This window comes from Rhinopithecus bieti, unplaced genomic scaffold, assembly GCF_001698545.2.
Source record: "Rhinopithecus bieti isolate Rb0 unplaced genomic scaffold, ASM169854v2 scaffold_9581, whole genome shotgun sequence".
Taxonomy (NCBI): Eukaryota; Metazoa; Chordata; class Mammalia; order Primates; family Cercopithecidae; genus Rhinopithecus; species Rhinopithecus bieti.
The window spans coordinates 1,536,459-1,556,337 of NW_016806413.1; the positions used below are offsets into that span (position 1 = coordinate 1,536,459).

The 19,879-nt window shown below is 44.5% G+C and overlaps 1 protein-coding gene across 5 annotated transcripts in view; it reads right to left on the bottom strand.

Moving 5' to 3' along the window:
* EXOSC7 (exosome component 7) overlaps positions 1-19,879 on the bottom strand; it is a 37,004-nt gene that overhangs the window by 3,291 nt on the left and 13,834 nt on the right. For all 5 annotated transcript variants that reach the window (XR_001886413.1, XR_001886412.1, XR_001886414.1 and 2 more), the window contains exons 3-7: positions 19,493-19,587; positions 11,907-12,072; positions 7,607-7,677; positions 3,788-3,911; positions 1,941-2,096 (exon numbers count right to left, since the gene is read on the bottom strand). Coding sequence is in view for 2 of the 5 variants with exons in the window: in XM_017876282.1 (XP_017731771.1) it covers positions 1,941-2,096; positions 3,788-3,911; positions 7,607-7,677; positions 11,907-12,072; positions 19,493-19,587 (612 nt within the window). In the remaining 3 variants the exon portion in view is untranslated. The remainder of the gene's footprint in view (positions 1-1,940; positions 2,097-3,787; positions 3,912-7,606; positions 7,678-11,906; positions 12,073-19,492; positions 19,588-19,879) is intronic.

Consider the following 19,879-nt stretch of genomic DNA (forward strand, 5'->3'; position numbering starts at 1 on the left):
GGCTTTGGAAAGATTTTCCCATAACATTAGAAAAAGAAAAAAAAGTCTGAGTCTGTCAAATAGGGGTACTGATTATTCATATACATGAGGGTGGAGAGGGAGGACAAGAGGAGATGAGATGGACAGGATGCCTCTGAATCCAGATACAAGAAAGCAGCTGCAGAGGTTGGGGGTGGCAGCCTGCACAACCACTGGCAAGGCTCTCAGCTCTACCACTGAGTCATTTCCAGATTGCTGCATCCCTGTGTGAGATAAACAGTAAGACAGGGCCACAGAGCTACAGTCCCCTGTCCAGAGTTAGCAGACCTCATCCCCCAAACCTGAGGGGAGGACAAAGCTCAGCTCACTGAACAGAGCTCCAGTTCTGCCATCCAGGACAGCCAGGGCAGATCTGGTTTATAAGGCTGACATTGCACAGGGGCTGGGAGCAGTGGCTCTGGACGCACAGTCTGTGTTTAAATCCTAGCTCCAGTATTTATGAGCAGGGAGGCCTGTAGGCAAGCTGCTTATCCTCTGTGTGCCTCAGTTTCCTCATCTGTAAAAATAAGGACAATAGTTACCTCACAGGTTGTTGAGGACTAAATGATGTATTTAAAGCAGTGAAAACAGTATCTGGCACATAGTACGCACACAATAAACTTTAGCTATTTGTTTACTGTGCTTGTTGTTATTTAGAGAAATTCTCATAAACCCTCCTGGGAGGGAAAGAGTACCTTCTAAAACAAGGTTTGACAGTCCCTTGTCTAGAGGCCTTTGGTAGACTTTATGCAGCATTAAGTCTAGAGAAATCTGAACTCAGGGTGCTTCACGGAGCACAGAGAATAAGAGCCGCTGTTAGCTGAGAACTGATGATGTCATCAGACACTGTGACACGTGCTTCACCTCTACACCTCACATCACCCTAATAACCACCTCAGCAGTGTCTGAGGCAGATATTACTATTATCAGTCCCACTTTGCAGATGAGGGGGACTATGGCCCAGAGCCAGGTTTGCAGCCAGGGCAGTACACCCTCATAGTCCATGGTTGGGAACTCCATGCTATATACAGTGCTCATTTTGGTCTTTTAAATTTTAAAGATGATGAAGAAAATAGATGTCATGTTCTTGGATTCTTCGGTAAGAAGTCATTGTTTCTAAACACAAAGGAAGAGTGCTTGCTATTAAGCAATGATCTCTGGGCATGTGTGGTGATACAGAGGTTACAAGAAAGTATGAATAATCAGATCCGGCTAACTCTGTTCCTGGAAGTTCAGTCAGTCAATCAGTCAGAAAGGTGAGGTGGATGTAGGGGAAGGAAGGTCTGGGAAACAGGTGAGCAGGACCCTGTCCCTTCCTGCGGGGCTTCCAGGCCAGTGAGGTGACAGACATGTGGGGCAAACAGTACAGAAAACTGTGGAAGTGCCCTGATGGCTCTGCCAGTGATGGGGGCAACCCACCCCCACTCCAGCGGGTCGGATTTCTCACCATCCCTGCTTGTCTCCATTTACACACTTCTAGAGCAGTAATGAATTTGGCAGACAGCCACACTTCAGCCCCTGCTTCCATCTTTACTCGCCCACTTCAAGGGACAGGAAGCAGTGAGCCAAGAATTCTATTCCCTCATCAAGTCACAAAGGCCTGCGATTTTGGAGTTACGAGTCACTCTTTACATTATCAAAGTCCAACAGTCTTATTTAGACACATAGAAATGAGATGGGGGGACTTACTGAGGATAAGAAATGGTTACTGGTAGGCTCCTTACCTCCCAGTCCAGAGTATCCACCCCCGCAACCCCCTTGATTAGGTCAGCAGACCCCTGGCTCAAACCAGCTGTTCTCCAACCTCCAGGTTTGGGGTCAAGGCTGTGAATGGGGAGAATCCCCATGGTGTGACCAAGGGAGCAGGAAGCAGCAGGCACCCAAGCCAGGTCCCCGCACCTTCCTCAGAACCAGGGCCTCACCTCCATCATCTCGAAGATGCTCTCTGGGTCCAGGCTGCCCTTCCCCACTTTCCTCATGCACGTCACAACTCCCTTGCTAGTCACCGACACCAGCAAGCTGGCCAGGGAGCAGGCCTCCTCCTGAAGAGTAGCATCCACCACATGCCGATAGCCAATCTGCAAAGGCAGGGCACACAGCACACAGTGGGTCACGCAGGCCTCAGAGCCCCACCCTTCATGGCCTCGTGGTGGGAATCTCTACACCAGGGAAAGTACCCGCACTGGTCGTTTCAGGTCTTATTTTAGATTGTGCTCATGAGGAAAATAGTTCAAGGAATGTTCAACAATTCTCACAGGCCACTGTGTGGGTGGTACAATAAAAACATGACACGGAAAAACAGGGCAAGGGGTTTAAAACTAGAATTCAGACACCATCCAAGGCAAAGGCCACCAGGGCTTTCCAACAGAGGGGCACAAGGGAGAAATTAATACACAAAGCCACATGGACGTTTCACTGATGGCAAGGGAAATCGAGAGGGTCCATGCTAAGGGACACACTCAAGAACAAGCCAAAGGCTGGGCGCAGTGGCTCATGCCTCCCAGCACTTTGGGAAGCTGAGGAAGATGGATTGCTTGAGCTCAGGAGTTTGAGACCAGCGTGGGTAACATGGGCAAGACCCCATCTCCACCGAAAATACAAAAAATAGCCAGATGTGGTGGTGTGAGCCTGTGCTACCAGCTACTTGGGAGGCTGAGGTGGGAGGGTTGCTTGAGCTTGAGCCTGGGCGGGTGGGGGAGTTGCAGCAGAAGTTGCAGTGAGCCTAGATTGTGCTACTGCACTCCAGCCTGGACGACAGAGCAAGATCCTGTTTCAAAACAAATAAACAAGAAAGAACAAGCCAGCTAGGTGCGGTGGCTCATGCCTGTAATCCCGGCACTTTGGGAGGCTGAGGTGGGTGGATCACCCAAGGTCAGGAGTTTGACACTAGCCTGGTCAACATGGTGAAACACCGTCTCTACTAAAAATACAAAAATTAGCTGGGCATGATGGTGCGTGCCTGTAATCCCGGCACTTGGGAGACTGAGGCAGGAGAATTGCTTGAACCTGAGAGGCGAAGTTGCAGTGAACCGAGATCACACCATCGCACTCCAGCCTGGGTGTTGCAGCAAAACTGTCTCAAAAAAAGAAAAAAAGAAAGAAGCCAAGACCCAACATCCTGCTGTCTGAACACTTCACCACATTCTGTTTATGAAGTGATTTTGGTGGAATTAAACCTGACCTGTTTAGCTTTATTTTGAGATAATGAATCCTGAGTGCAATTAGCTACAATCCCAGCCAATAGCCAATATAGGCCTCTTTGCACAGCCTGGAGCAGCATTAGTTATATGTCACATCAGCCTGATGTTCAGCTCCACTGCCCTCTGTTCAGCTTCACAGCCCTCTATGTGAAAACCACTCCTGATACCCAAGACCTGCTCCAACCTCCCATTTCATAGGGGGGACAGTGTTCACCACCCTGCCACTACTCAACCACCCTAGACCCCATAGAGTTGAGGGAATTAAAGGACATAGTGCTTTAGTGAAGTGCATGGTATGCGGAAGGAGCTTAACAAACTCTGGCTACTATTACTACAAACACACTCATGGCTCCCAGGATCATGTTGTATCTTCCAATTAAAAAGAAAAGAAAGAGCTACTCATGGTAGTGGTTTCTAGTATAACCAAATTACTGGATTTGGGTAAAAGCTACTTCTATATGGTATGTGATATTACAACTTCTTAACCTATTAAGTAACCTCAGCAGGTTGGGATTGGAGGAGACCCATACCCACAGGGAAGACAAAAAACATAAAACACAAGCTTATACCTTGCACAGAGTGACAATGCAGGGGACATTCTCCACACTTAGTCGTATGCAGTCATAAGGGTCGTCAGACAATTCAATGTCCTTCGACCCCTCTTCATCCTCCAGAACTCGAACCCTTGGTATGCTGGAAGCAGAAGCACAATTAAAATTCCCACTTACTGGGAGGAGGAAAAATAACTTCTTTTTAAGATTGAGAATAGGAGTTGGAATCCCTGTGTCTCACAAGAGAAAGATACACTATGCCTATTCTTTATCATCCTCATCCTTGTCATCCCTGTCAAAAGCACACAGGAGGCACCACAGTGCAATGAGGAAAGGCATCTTTTAGAAAATGATGCTGGGTCAATCAGATATCCCAATGGAAAAAAATAATCTCAATCCCTACCTCACACCACACACACACAAAGCCATATGAAATAGACTATAGATATAAAAATGAAAGACAATAAAACTTTTAGAAAAAAACATCTACATGACCTTGGAGTAGACAACTATTTCTTGAACAGCACTGAGAAAGGGAAAAAAGTTATATATTCAATTATATATGTGTATACATATTATATATATTTACATAATATATATCATTTATATTATATATCATGAACTTCTTTATATCAGAAGACATCATTTAAAACTAAAATATAATCTGGATGGAGAAAATACTATCTGACAGATTACATAAAGAATTCCTATTAAAAAAGACAGCCCAATAGAAAAATGGGCAAAAGACTCAAATGTATTTGGATGTCTTCATAAAAGAGGCTGTCCAAGTAGCCAATAAACCAAGAAAAGGTGCTCAATTTAAATATCTATTAAAAATGCAAATTAAAACTACACTGTGATACCAAGGCACACTCACCAAAATAACTATTAAAAAAAAAAAAAAAGGCTGGGCACAGTGGCTCATGCCTGTGCCCTTTGAGAGGCCAAGTTGGGAGTACTTTGAGAGGCCAAGTCGGGAGAATCACCTGAGGTCAGGAGTTCAAGACCAGCCTGGCCAAGATGGCGAAACCCCATCTCTACTAAAAATACAAAAATTAGCTGGGTATGGAGGCACACACCTGTAATCCCAGCTACTTGGGAGGCTGAGGTAAGAGACTCGCTTGAACCTGGGAGGCGGAGACTGCAGTGAGCTGAGATCACGCCACTGCAGTCCAGCCTGGGAGACAGAGTGAGACACCATCTCAAAAAAAAAAAAAAAAAAGTAAGGGTTAACAAAGACGTGAAACAACCCAGAACTCTTATATACACTGCTGGTAGAAGTGTTAACTGGTAAAACACTATGTGAAACTGGCAGCATCTACAGTAACTAAAGATAGCCATACCCTATAACCCAGAACACTCCTCCCTAACAGAAATAGAGAAATATGTGCACCAAAGACATGCACAAAAATGTTCATGATGCCCATCCCTATTTGTAATAGCCTCAAACTGGAAACGAACCAGATGGCCATCAACAGTAGACTGATAAACAACAGTAGATTGGACAGTAGACTGGATAAACAGCAGACTGGACAAAGTCACACAGTGGAACACCATACAGCAAAAAGCAAGCTATGACTAAGGCAGTGACACAGATCTCTCAAAGCACAATGCTCAGTGAATGAGGCAGACACAAAACAGAACATAGTATATGATACCATTTATATCAAGTACAAAAGTAATCTATTCTTTTAAGATGCTGGTTATCATCAGTGAGTGTAATTGCACAGGGGTACAGAAGGTGTAGGATGCTTCTGGGGTGCTGGCAACATTCTGTTTCTTTAGCTGGGTACTGAAAAACACATTTAACCTATAAAGTCAATTCACTCCAGGCTAGGGTGGAGGAGCCAGGAAGGAAGAGGTGGTCCATCCAGCTCCTGCAATGGAAACAGCATTGGTACTTTTCCCAGTTCCTCTAACACAAGCCCCCCATGATTGAGCCAGGCTGGCCATCCATACACAAGGCAGCATCTATATCGTATCAGGGGAGCTTCAGCCAGATAATGTCCACAAGGGCCAAGGAGTTCTGTAAGGGTCTTCCCCAGTTGGAGCCTTCCCATCAGGGGAAGTTCTTAAATACTAAGTAATATCCTATTTGAACAAGTCGGTCAACCATTTACAAACACACACACACACACACAGTATCTCCCAATTTCCCAACCCTTTGGCTACAACATGACTAGGCAGAAGGGCTAAAGAATACCCTCAGGTGGCCTTTACCCTTCTAAAGGACCCTGAATATGCCAACAGTCTCTCCACATACCAGGGGGACTCGATGCCTTAGAGTCCCCATTCCTTGCTGCCTGCAGGGCTGTTCTTGGTCTGAGGATGAGACTATGGCTGTGCCCATGACAGGTGTCCTCCCCCAGCTGAGCAGCTGGGTTAACCTTTCTGGTATACAGTTTGCCCAGTACCTCCCTCACAGCTAAACAGCCTTGTGTGATTCCCAATCTCTCTTTTTGCCTGGGTGCCTATAGTAACCAGCTGGCAGATGGGGAGTCATTTCTGAGGCTCGAGATACATCAGATGACAACTTCCTTTCCTTTCCCCAACAGGGCCTGAGCACCAGCCACTGTTGTGGGATCTGGCACGCAAGCTCCCACAGTGGCCAAGAGTGCCAGGCTCACATTTCAAATAGTCTCAACAAGGAGGCTAGTGGCACAACTAGGGGTGGGGGACTCTACAGCTTTCATTTTCAACAAATACTGCAGCCTGCAATTTTTGTCTACTCTAAATTACACAAGGAGTCTAAACTCATCATAGAAAAGCTCTAAAAAACAGACAAATGTTAAGTTGGCCAAAATATGAGCACTGAAAAATAATTACAATGACCACTTGGGGAAACATATTTATTTCCAGACATATTAAATATAAGAACTACCAAAGTAAAATAGAACAAACAAACAAAAACCAGGATGAGGGGATGGCATTTAGTAAGTGATTTTCCATATTAACATGCCTTTAAATAGGCTGCTGTGTGGACTTCAATCCCCTACACTGTGAAACTCAGGTTGTTTCCAGTTTCTTCCCATGATAAAGCAGCTGTGACGAACATCCTAGAATAAACATCTTTGCTCATTTATTCAATCATATCCTTAGGTTATATCCCTAGAAGTTTCTAATCCTCATTTTTTAATAGGATCCTGTTACCTTAACGTAGGCTCTCTCATAGGATGAACGCCCTATCCCATGTATTTACTCATAAATGCTGCAAATTTTCCTCAAAGTACTTGGAGCATAGAAGGGGGAACAGTTAATAATCAGTCAGGATAAATGTCAACTCCAAAAAAGCGTAGCAACTTGTCCCTTCTACACAACCTGTTTGGAAAGATGAACCACGTGGAATAGCCATTTCCTCTTCTTAAGCCAAAGGGAAGGCTGTTACCCTGCTTTTAGAACATATATGTGTACAATCAAGCAATATGCAAGCACTTACTATGTTTCAGGCACTGTTCATTGTGCTAGGAATATAGGCAAGCACAAAACAGGAAAATCCTTGCCCCCATAGAGTTCACCCAGTAATAGTATTTGGATAGTGGGCCTGTAGGTGGTGTCTACTCTTTTTGGCTTCTCTGTAGTTTTCTAATATTTTTCTAAATGGTAGGTGTCTATAAAAATAACAATACAAAAAATAAATACAGAATATACGTATATAGGTAGTTTTCAGTTACGAAATCTATCTTTTCTGGAGTTTAACATTAGATGTCACCATTTTCAATGTTAAAAACTGCTGTTATCGTCACATATGAGCTACAATAGAAATTTCCTCAGTGTTCCATTACAAGTGTCTGCCCTGGTTCTCCACAGGTTTGCAGAGCTATTTCCAGGAAGACTTACCTTGTATTGAAGAGAGCAGCCTTTACAGCAATGGAAATGGCATCAAACAAATTCCCACCACATTCCAGCAGCTAAGGGAGACAGGAATTGAAAAAGGAAAAAAAACGAGCATCATTTATTACTTTAAGTATTGCCCCAGTTAAAGGACACTGCTTTTTTTTTTTCCGAGACAGAGTCTCGCTCTGTCACCCAGGCTGGAGTACAGTGGTGCAATCTTGGCTAACTGCAACCTCTGCCTCCCAGGTTCAAGCAATTCTCCTGCCTCAGCCTCCCGAATAGCTGGGATTACAGGTGTGTGCCACCACTCCCAGTTAATTTTTGTATTTTTAGGGTTTCACCATGTTGGCCAGGCTGGTCTTGAACTCCTGACCTCAAGTGATCTGCCTGCCTCAGCCTCCCAAAGTGCTGGGGTGTAGGTATGAGCCACCACACCCGGCCAGGACACTGATTTTTGTTTTCTTTCCCAAATCTATTCTGTGGTCAAGGACACTGATTTCTAAGAAATGCTGACTGTGTGTTTATAAAATAAAGATAACATGTGGCTGCTCTCCTGGCTAGCTATGCAATGACTGCAACTCACTGACACAGTCCTTCACCCTAATTACAAGCACTGCCTTGTAATGGCTGTGCTTATGTGGCCCATGCACACAAGGTCATAGTTGACCAGGGCTGTGGTACCAACACTCAGAGGCCATGGCTTGTGGTGGGCTCCTCTCATAGGCATTTCAGGCAGTTGGGGCTGCCCTGAAGGTGGCACTGATCACCTTTATTTTGCTCCAGATAGCTCTCAATTGTACTCCAAGTGTCACTCCAATATTTGCTAACGCATGCCTGGCCTCCAAACAAGGAGAAAACAGTGACTACTGATGTTGCAGCTGCTACTAGGTTCACATTCACTACTGTAATTACCTCTCGTACGTAATGATCAATGTATACCTGATGCTCAGACATGAAATACTACGTTTTACATTACTTATAATGAAGACTAAGGTCTCTCAGACAAGCTTCCACCCATGAGCGAAAGTGTTGAGTGCACTTATGTGTGCTCATCTAGCAGGGAAAATTAGAGCACATTTAACTGGAAGGTGGCATATCCTTCTGTCCTTATTTTAGAGAGGCCTTGGCCTGAGGTTATGGAATAAAGCCGACTGCTGCCCCAAATAAGAAAGGTGAGAAGTCACACATAGAAAGAAAAGTCATGTATTTCTGTTTTTGTTTAGAGTCTATCTCCTCTTCAGTTGAACTGTGAACTCCTAAAGGCTGGGACTCTGTAGTTTTGTTCATCCTTTTATCCCCAGAGCCCAACAGAAGGGCTGTTATGAAGAATGTTGGTGATTATTTGTGAGAGAACCCATCAAAAGACAGCCTCGTGACCAATCACCCCACCAAAGGTCAGCTGAGTGTTGTTAGTGCAACAAAGTTCTAACAGTTACCCCTCTTGGAGTAAAAACTGATGCCATCAGAGAACTACAAAGAGCAAAGCAAAGTGAAATTTCCGTGAAGTTAAATTTTCACTCTCATAAAATAACCAAACTCGGGAAAAAAACAATACTGGAAACAGGTGGGTTATCTGACTGTAACAGGTTTGAAGTAAATAAGTATAAAAACATGGCAGGGTCCCCAGCAAGTATCTGTTTGAACATGGGTTCTGTCTGAGGACTACCCAGACCAGTTGGCAAAAAGAAAATAGGAGATTTATTTTCCACTATCTTGCTTCAAGGATTGCTTCACAGATTTCCACCACCTCGCTTCAAACATGGACTCAATCTACTCAGTATATCACCCGTCCACTGATGAAATTATGTGAATGCCAAAAATGGATCGGCCTCATTAACAATATCATTTTCAAAATGCTTTTCTAATTCATTAAAACTTTTCTGAAGATGACAACTTTTTTTTTTTTTTTAAAGATGGAGTCTCACTCTGTTGCCCAGGATGGAGCGCAGTGGCACCATCTTGGCTCACTGCAACCTCCGCCTCCCAGGTTCAAGCAATTCTCTTGCCTCAGTCTCCCCAGTAGCTGGGACTACAGGTGTGTGCCACCATGCCCAGCTAATTTTTGTATTTTTAGTAGAGACAGGGTTTCACCCTGTTGTCCAGGCTGGTCTCGAACTCCTGACCTCAGGTGATCCATCTGCCTTGGCATCCCAAAGTGCTGGGAATACAGGCGTAAGCCACTGCACCTGGTCAGAAAATGACAACATTTTCAAAGTTCATGTCTTCTTCCAAAATAAGCAAAACCCTTTAAAAAATATTTCAGAAGAAATCCAAATGCCAGAAGTCTTAAAAATAAATGTCTACAGAAGACAGGGACACAGTGCACATTCCCCTGGATACTCCTGTGCTCCATGTATCCCCTGCTCACTGAAAAGGGCCCCTTCTGAGCTGAGATAATGTCCCAATATTCATCAGTTTTGTAAAAGCCTTCCCTAATAGAACAGGCTTTTGTTGCTTTGACTTTAACTGACTGAATCAAAAGCACATCAGTCCCCATCACTGGGCCATCCTACAAAACTACAAGTGTGCATGAATACTGAGGATGAACACAGAAGGATTACAAAAGGACAAATGCAGTGCGCCAAACACTTGTGTCTTAACTTTCTCTAGTGGAGAAGGGGAGGGGACATAATGTTCTTCAGACACAGGACGGAACCTGAGAGTTCATGCCATGGAGCTGCACCTCCCTGGGCAACTATGAAGCCTGCCTCTACCATCCTCAGTAAGGACTACAGGCTGCCAGTTCCCACCTCCTCAAAACCAAGACCTGAAAAATTGCCTGCTTAGTAGGAATCACACTACAAGGTGCATCACACTTATGAGAGACAGAAAAAGCAACTAGATTTGTAATTTCATTATTTTTACCTATTAGTGGTAGCACTGCAACAGTAACCTGCTAGATAATGGTTACCACTGCTACCTTTTGACTATGCTCCATCCAATATCAAATTAATTAAAAAATATCTAGAAAGCTCCACCCTGTTTCAGTACAGCCAAGATGCAGAGCCAGGCTGTTTCTTTTCATGAAGTTCACTGTCAGTTCACAGATCTCTTTTATCTGCACATTCATTAAGGAATCTATTTGGCCAATAGCTTAGCTTTGTGTCCTTAATCTGAAGTGGAAGATACAGTTGCTAATCTCAAGGGTTCATGAAATTTAACAATAAGGAGTAAAACAGACCCAACAAGATCCTGTATATAAAAAAGCAACCAACTGCTACAGGATTACACAAAAGCAAAATTAAGGCCAGGCACGGTGGCTCGCACCTGTAATCCCAGCACTTTGGGAGGCTGAGGCAGGTGGATCACTTGAGGTCAGGAGTTCCAGGCAAGCCTGGCCAACACGATGAAACCCCATCTCTACTAATAATACAAAAATGAGCCAGGCGTGGTGACATGTGCCTGTAGTCCCAGCTACTCAGGAGGCTGAGACATGAGAATCGATGGAACCTGGGAAGCAGAGGTTGCAGTGAGCTGAGATCACGCCACTGCACTCCAGCCTGGGTGACAGAGCGAGACTCCATCTCAAAAACACCCAAAATTAATTAGAGCTACACAGAGAAGTTACTGTCGAGTGCCAAAACATGGGTAGAGGAGTATTTGGGAGGCAAAGTACAAGGGAGGAAATGGAGGGCTGGACTCAAAAGACTCCCAGGGGAGTAGACTCTGTGTGGGAGGAGGCAGGGCCTCTGGGGCCTGACCAAGGAAACTAGGGGCAGGCAGGCTCTGAGGTGTTTAAAAGAAACGATGGCACAGTAAAGTCACACCAGGTGTTCACATCATACAGACCTGGCTTTAAGACTCAACAGCATTACTCACAAGCTGAGACCTCTTGGACTAGTTACTTAACCTCTCTCTGTTTCCTCACTTATAAATGGGAAATATAACAGTGTCCATTTGCAACAGGTTTATAAGGTTTAAATGAAAATGCATGTAAAGAGCTTATCATGCTTTCACACAGAATGTACCATCTATTTAAATTCTGCCCATTAACTCTGTCTGGCACCATCCAGAGACCATCTCTTGTTTTATTCTTCCCAGACAACTTTTATGGGCAATTTTAGGTGCTACCATGATATGACTACAATTTTATTATAGAATGACACTATATATATGCTGCTTACATCTATGTTGTATTTAATTTTTTTAAAAATTATTATGGGAGACCATCTTTTCCCAACAAATCTCACCCTGTAAGTTGAAAGCATCCACCTGAAGAGGAAAAAGGCACTGGAAGGAAAGTAGGCCAATCAGTCTTTTCAAAAAAGGTAGAATGTGGCCAGTACAGCAGGGTGATACTCACCAGCACATCCACATAGAGAACCCAGCAGTGCTCCCGAGGACTAATGCAGAGGGTCTTCAAGTCGACACTGCTTTTATTGTTAAATATCCGATAGAGGGTGTTAGCGATCTCGGTGCCAAGGTCATCACCTCCTCTACCTTCAAATTCAGGGGTAGCATTGGCTGAACTATACAAAACAGAAACAAAAAACTGGGTGAGTCTTTCCAAGTGCAAAAAGCAAGGAGACAAGGCTTTATTCCAGTTTCCCTGCAGAATGCTGCAAGAGCCAGCTGCTCAACAGAAAGTCACTGGGATGAGGAAAGGATGGCATCTGCCACTTTTCCTGACTCCAGACACATGTAATGAACCAGACCAGCACTGTGACCTGGATTTGTCAGCGTGTGTTATGGGATTTCCCAATAGCTTCTAACAGAAGCCATCTTTAGTCAAAGAGAAACAGGAGAGAGATGGTAATGTGAACCTCAGCCGATAATAATTAACTCTCTTATCTTCAGAGTATAATAAATACTCTTGTCTGGCAGGCCCAGGAAGCTGAGAGGCCTAGGGAATGAAGCAGTCTGGGTTACAGAGGGGTTTCGTCATATACACCACCTCTAGTTTCACAGCTTTAGAATACACTATGATACTCTCAATATAAAAACTACAATGTAAGTACAATAACCTTTCTGGAATGACTTAAAAGACATGTATGATAGTCAGAAAATTTAGATATCACTGTACTGAAGAGAAGGAAAATGAAAGAAAGCAAGGGAAAGACTGTTGGCTCGTAAGTAGTAGGTTACCTCCTTCATTTGATATTTTTCAAGAGGAAAACTTGTTTTTCCCTTTTTGGCTTCTTGATATTTACGCCCAGTAACCTCAACAAAACTAACAGGATTCAACATTAGCCACTGTAAAAACACTGAAGTGTTTAACAGGACGTTTCCGAGGGTTTTGGCTTAATACAAACAAACCCTTAATATGTATGTGAGGTAAGTAAACATTATAGTAATCATTTTACTGTAACAATAAAGGACTAGAAAGGTAAGAAGCCGGTGGTTTCAGCACAGACTCTGTAAAATCACATATTAAAGCCTTCTGACCCCTCGCCCATCTGGAAGGTACCCAGCCCTGCACCAGCTACCAGAGACCTAGAGACTAAGTGAGGCGACGCAGGCCCAAAGCCAGCGGTTCCAGTGAGGGAGGGCAGTTTCACGATAGGGAGCAAACAGTGAGGTGGAAGGGGGAGGGAGGCGCAAGAGTGTCAATTAGCGTTCAGGTTTAAAGGAGACCTCAAATGTGGGATGAGCAGAGCTGGTCAGGCCAGAGAGGCAGGAAGATTACAGGCAAAGCAAAACCTGTGTGAAGGCCCATGGCAGTGCCCACCCAATTTGTACAACACTAAAAGAAATCTCACTTAGTAATATCGGTGGAAGAATTAACCTTAAAATAATCAGACTACGTCGTTACATAAAATTTTGCCTCTCTAATTATATATTCTTCCTTTGCCACTGTGAGCCAGCAGAATCCCCTTTAAGTCCCCAAGAGAGACTTCATTACTGCCATAGCAACCTCGTTGTTCCCCGCCTTTGCTGGACTCTGGCATCGAGCCAAGAAAAGCAGCTCGTTTATGGTGAAATAATCAAGTCACTAGGGACCAAGTTTTTACTTTGCACAGCCAGCAAAACATAACCTGTTTCTAATTTAAACACTAAGCAATCAATATTAAGTCCCAGTTTTAAGTGCTTAAAAATAATCTACAGAGATTTCTGTGTACACAAATCCAGTCAGAGATGCTTACGCTCAAAATGTTTCTTTCCCTGAATGTAGTGGGCACATTCTCCTGGGTATGACTAATTTCTTTGGGATTAATGCACTAACTCTTCTACAGCCTTAGGGGACAATTTATAGAGCTTCCCAGGTCCAACTGTCTAAATTAATCTACCTATAAAACCATGCCCCTGGCCGGGCACGGTGGCTCACGCCTATAATCCCAGCACTTTGGGAGGCCAAGGCGGGCAGATCACCTGAGGTCAGGGGTTTGAGACCAGCCAGACCAACATGGAGAAACCCTGTCTCTACTAATAATAGAAAAATTATCTGGGCGTGGTGGCACATGCCTGTAATCCCAGCTACTCGAGAGGCTAAGGCACAAGAATCACTTGAACCTGAGGCAGAGGTTGCGGTAAGCTGAGATGGTGCCATTGCGCTCCAGCCTGGTCAACAAGATAAAATTCTGTCTCAAAAAACAACAACAACAACAAACCCATGCCCCATTGGTTTTTTTGGACACTGGGTTAAAGTGGAAATTTTTACCTATTTTTAAATGGCTTAAAACACACACACACAGACACACCCATTCTTTCAGCGTAACCAGCAGTCAGACAGAGAGGAAGGTTCAGAGACTCATGAGCCCATGGAACTCTCCTATGTCTGGATGGTGCCATAGCTGTGCAGTGACTCTGGGGAAGAGGCTGGGAAAACAGAAGGCAATTGTTCAAGGTGGGGGATGGGGTACAATGCTTTAAGTAACATAAGAAAGCCAGAGACCCCATATTCTGCTGATGGGTGAAGACAAAGGCTGGAGTAGAGAAATGAGGATTCCACTTCATTACTGGGCACTCACAGCCCAAGGACTCTTTCTGACAGAAATGTTGACCTGGAACAGGCCTTAGAGACCATCTCCAGAGGATAAAAACCCAAATGCCTATAGGAGTCAGCAAGGTTACTACATGTATCTGAACAAAGGGCCACTCTCTACAACTAATAAGAAAACCATTCTCTATAACTAATAGAGAACGATGGAGGCTGTGGCAAACTTTCCAGCCCTGACTTAAGGTCCACCTGAAAAAAAAAATCCCTATGTGAAACAAAAATCTCACAGGTGGGATCTGACCTGTGGGATCACACTGTGAGATCCCAGATGGTCTAACTCTCTCATTTTACAAGAAGGGAAACCTTACCTTTTTTTTTGAATGTTTAGTATGAGCTAGACATCACTCTTAGTACTTTAGGTGTATAAACTCATTTAGTGTTCACAACAACCCTAGGAGGTATTGACTCCATTCTAGAAATAAGAAAACCGAGTCACAGAGAGGTTATGTAATTTGTCCAAGGCCACAAGATGACTGTGCCTGGTAAGCTAAAATTCTAACCCAGGCAGCCTGGCCCTTATCTGCTATGCTTCCCTGAACTCTCCTTGAACCTGTAATTTGGCAAGCTTGGTTTATAGTCTAACATTAGTCAGATTCACTTTCCTTGGTTTTACCTTTTGCCTCAAGGAAATGAATGTGTGCTCTGGTCTTGGGACTTATCACTAGACCACAAATGTTGGAGTCAAGGAATGTTGACCAAGGAAGCCCCAAATAAAAAGCTGTTCTGCTCTGTTAGAGAGAGAGAGAGAAAGAAAACACAGGCTGGTAATTGTAGCCACCTGCTCATATGCCTCACAATCTACTCCTTCAGTGGGGGGTGTACACACTTGGTCTTTTGGGCATAAAACCAAATGCTTTCTGCATTTACCAAAACCAATTCTGACCCTTCATAAAGCATGACCAGTCCCTCTTCCAGAGTTGTGGGAAATTGTTTACTGAGCTGGATAAACTAATTAAGATCCCAGGAATGCTACCCCTCCCAGCCCTCCACCCCTTCTGACTCATCACCTCTACCCTCCTGCTTGGAACATCTCTGGTTTAACTGGGGTAGGTTGAGATCAAGGCCATGCCTACCTGGAAAGGGACTATAGACACTGGGCCCATTGTTGTTTGCCTGGCAATCAATCTGGCCTGCAAATCTATGAAGTCTTACAGCCAGGTCAGGCCAGGCCCATAGCAGAAAAAGTGATCTAGTGGGTATCTAGGCAGGGCTAACTCGGGCCTTACCCCTCCAGTAGTCATCTAGCCCCAGCACAGGCCCTAAGGCTGATTCCTCTATGTGTACATGTGCTCACTTCTGAGCCTGCAGAAGCGTTCCTGTGAATGGGTACCAGACCAATAGTAAGTACATTCTGAGCTTTTCATCACAAGCCTTTGTTTGAAGTTTCTGCGAGAGTTATCTCATCAGCTTGGGAGACTTTGATCACAATTAGCCTCAAAAGGCTTCTGCAGGTTGCCTCTCTGCTTTGTACCCACCCCCAGCCCTTCAGCCAGGAACAGTGTCCCTTTTAGCAGCACTAAGCAGGCAAGGAACCCAGATATAGTGGTTCTACCCACCAATGCAGGCTTGAAGATTCTGGTTCAATTTTAGTGAAAAATACAACTGATCACATTGAAAAATATTTAAGATCCCAAAGGGAAGTGACTAGTGCAGAATATCCTGAAACATTTATGAATGAAAAATGTTCTCCTAAACTCCCCTAGTTAAAAACCCAAGTCTCTCTGAGAGGCTAAACCACAGTCCTAAACCCATCAACACAATGGTCGGAGACTGAGAAGCAACTTGATGGCTCACCGCCTAGTGGCAGCACAGGGTGACACACCAGCTCATTAAAATCTTACCTTCCTCTTGGGCTTCAGATAGAAACTACTTTTTCCTAAAGTTTCCAAGTTCTCATTTAAAATAGCCTACTCTCAGCTACAATCAGTAAACCAAAGACATGAGAAGGTCAGATTTTGCTCCCAGTTTAGTGACAGTGCTGCCAGGCATCTCTGCAGCTGGGCTCAGGGTCAGTGAAGCAGTCTTTCCAAACGGCTGTGAGGGCTATAGCAAAGATTTTTCATTATTCCCAAGAAACAGGGTAAATTATGGAGGTGGCAACAATGTCTTTCTTGGTTCCATGTATTATCATTCCAAGTAGACAAAACCAAGTGAAATGAGTTAGCAGAAATTCAATTAGTTTTCTGAGACCTCTCTACCCCTGGGAATTTAATTAAAACTGGAAGTTGCTGACAAGAAGTTAAATCAAACTAGACTCAGAGCAGCAGAAGAAACCCTCATCATCATCACTGCCGCCGCCACCACCACCATCACCACCAATTTCTTTCCTTCCACTGGGTAGCAACTACGTTTCAGCCTGTGGATAGGCAAATGCCTTGAGCTCTCCAGCAGAGGCCCTATGCCTGGAGTCCAGGTGGGAGTGGGCGTGTGGCACCCTTATTGCTGGGCACATCCACGGGTGTCCAGAAGCCATTCCTATTCACTGATTCAGAATCAAAGGACATGCTTGTTTATGCAATTAAAATAATTATGCTCCTTGAAGACTCAAGTGAGGTTCTGATACAGGTGGCAGCCATCAGTGCTTGGTAACCTCTCCCATCTCTGTAGGAAATGGGGTTTTGTGACTCTCATGGTGATTCTACTTGCTGGGCTGATTACATTAGCTGAGCCACTTAAAGAAGCTAAAGTGTGCCACTTTGAGACTGTCTATCTTGGGAAATCAATTCAGGAGAACTACCTAGAAACTGGAGCTCTTGGGACTGTGGATTGAGACCCATGGAGGAGGAAAAGAGACCAGGAGGCAGCCACTCTAAGGCAGGAAACACAGGCTACTTCTAGAAGCCAGATCTTGGGAAGAGGCAACTCAAAGGATCCTCTCACACTAGAGTCACTCTTCCTATACAGCTGGGACAAGAAAGGGTAAGAGCAGCAGGCTAACTTGGAGTCATATTTAGACAAAGAGTCACAATGAAATGTATCCCCTATACCAAGCATCTGAGGGCAACACCCTCTCTTTGGTGTGGTTGGGCTGAATGTCTTTGGTCTGCTTAAAATGAATGAGGTAGAAGGTAATGAAGGAGATGAAAAAGAAAGCAAATTACAGTTCCTTACACATTGTCTGCTTGTCAGTGACTGCTTACTGCATTGAATTAGGCAGATCAAGGCTACCAGAGGCATTTTGCTTCCTCCAAGAACAAAGAAAAAGATAAATTGGGGGCTTGAACAAGGTCACCATCATCCACAGTAACTTAGAGGATGTCCCAATTCCATGGGACAACTCAAGCTGGTGAGAGAAGATGAGCAGAACCAGGAGAGATGACTTGGGGGACTAGAGCAGAGGACAGGAGTGGGCTGGAAAAAAACTGACCAGAAAAATGAACATGGATAGTTCTTGGACTCCCCAAGAGCAGCCCTCCAAAGCTGACTTCCATAGGCTGCATGAAGTAAAACGAGCAAAGATTCACAGGTTGGACAGACCTAAGCTGGCATTTTTAGCTTTGTAACCCTGGGAAAGTCACTTACCCTCTCTGAACTCATTTGTCATTTCTCTTATAGGAGTACTGTGAGAATCAGCTTCCGTGTATGGAAGTTCAGACTGGAAGGCTGTAACTACCCTACAGAAGTGGGTTAACATTTGTGCAGAAAAGGGCTGCCGTTGCGGTCCAAGGCTGCTATTTTCAGAAGGGTCTGTTTGCAGGGTTGGCCCTTGGCTGCCATCTGGGAATCTGGCTCTCAGACTATTCCCAGTCAATAGTAAACTGACGGGGGTAGTCCATTGTGCCTATATTGTGCAAATAATATCATTTATGCTGAACATTTGCTTTCCTTTAGAAAACTTCATTATGTATTAAGCAGCGAGTGTCTATGTGACCAGCCCCCATTAAAAATCTTGGGTGCTGAGTCTCTAATGGGCTTTCCTGGGCAGAAATGTCACAAATAAGTTACTGTATTTTCACTGCTATAATAAACCTTAGCTGTGAGTATCACTATATGCTAAGTCCAGCAAATCTCTGAATGTGGAGGAGGTGGTCTTGGGGATCTTGATACAGGGTCAACATTATACACCTACACCCAGCATGAGCCCACAGAGATCCTTACCCACTTCAAGAAGGCCTGGCTTCCAGAAGCAAGGTAAATAGAAGATGGGACCTGGCCAGCAACCCAATAAAAAGCCCCAACCCCTAGAACGTGGAGCTAATGATACTTATTGAACTTACTGACAAAATAAGGAAAAATAATACTTATTGAAAGCCCACTGGGAGTCTCAGTCACTGTGATAAGTACTCACTCTATTCATTTCCTCTTCATCACCACGGCATTATTTATTATCCTCATTTTTTAGATGAAGAAATTTGGCCACAGTGAGACTGAGTAACCAGCCTGAGATCACAAAGCTGGCCAGAAAAGGAAGTGACATTCTGGCCCAAGGCTGGCTGCAGACACTACAGAGCCCTCTCTCTTCTCAGCACCCATACCGCCTGCCTAGCTGCCACTTCCTCAGCCTGTCAGGCTGCTTGGCTGACCCTAGGCTTCATCTGTCAAACAAATCATGAACAGTTTTCTGCAGAACTACAGTAGGAAGAGAAACAGTACATTTTAGACCAAATGATCCTTACTGTGTATGATGTTTTTCAAAGCACCATAACACAATCATTTCATCTGACCCTCATCACAATCATGCGCTAGGCTGCCTGGCAGATGTCCTCCTTTATTGGACAGGGAAAACAAGGCCAGCAATAGCCAGGTGGTTAAGACTAGGGCAGGACTCAAGCCAAGAGTCCTGACTATGCACCTGGCACATAGGAGGAGGTCAGCAAATGCCTGCTGGATGGCTGAATGATAAGTATAAAAGTGGGTTCAACAGGAAACTAGAGGTTCATTTTCTGAACCGTCATCTTTAAAATCATTTTTCGTTAGAATTTTTTCTTTAGAAATATCTGCATAATACTGACCAGTCAACAAAGAACTCCAAGTAGCCTTCATTTGGTTTCTCCAGCTTCGGCGTCCCCATTTCTGCTTTCACGCCCACCAAGATGTCTGTGTGACCCTGCAGACACATGCAAGAAGGGTCCTCACTCAGAGCAGGCAGCCAGGCGCTCCACCACCTCCCTCCTCTTCTGGACATACACCCCTGGGGGACTCTTTTAGGAGCAGTGCTAAGACTTGGAAAGTGGTCTTTGGAGGAGGTGAGCAGTCTTTCAGATATGGAGACACCCCCCTCCCTGAGTTTGGCTTGGATCTTTGATTTCCCCAAGAGCAATCTGCATTCCAAAAGCCAGATGGCGTCAGCGGCTCATTCCTTAGGGTCTACTCATTTCTCCACCTGGGCTTGAACCATG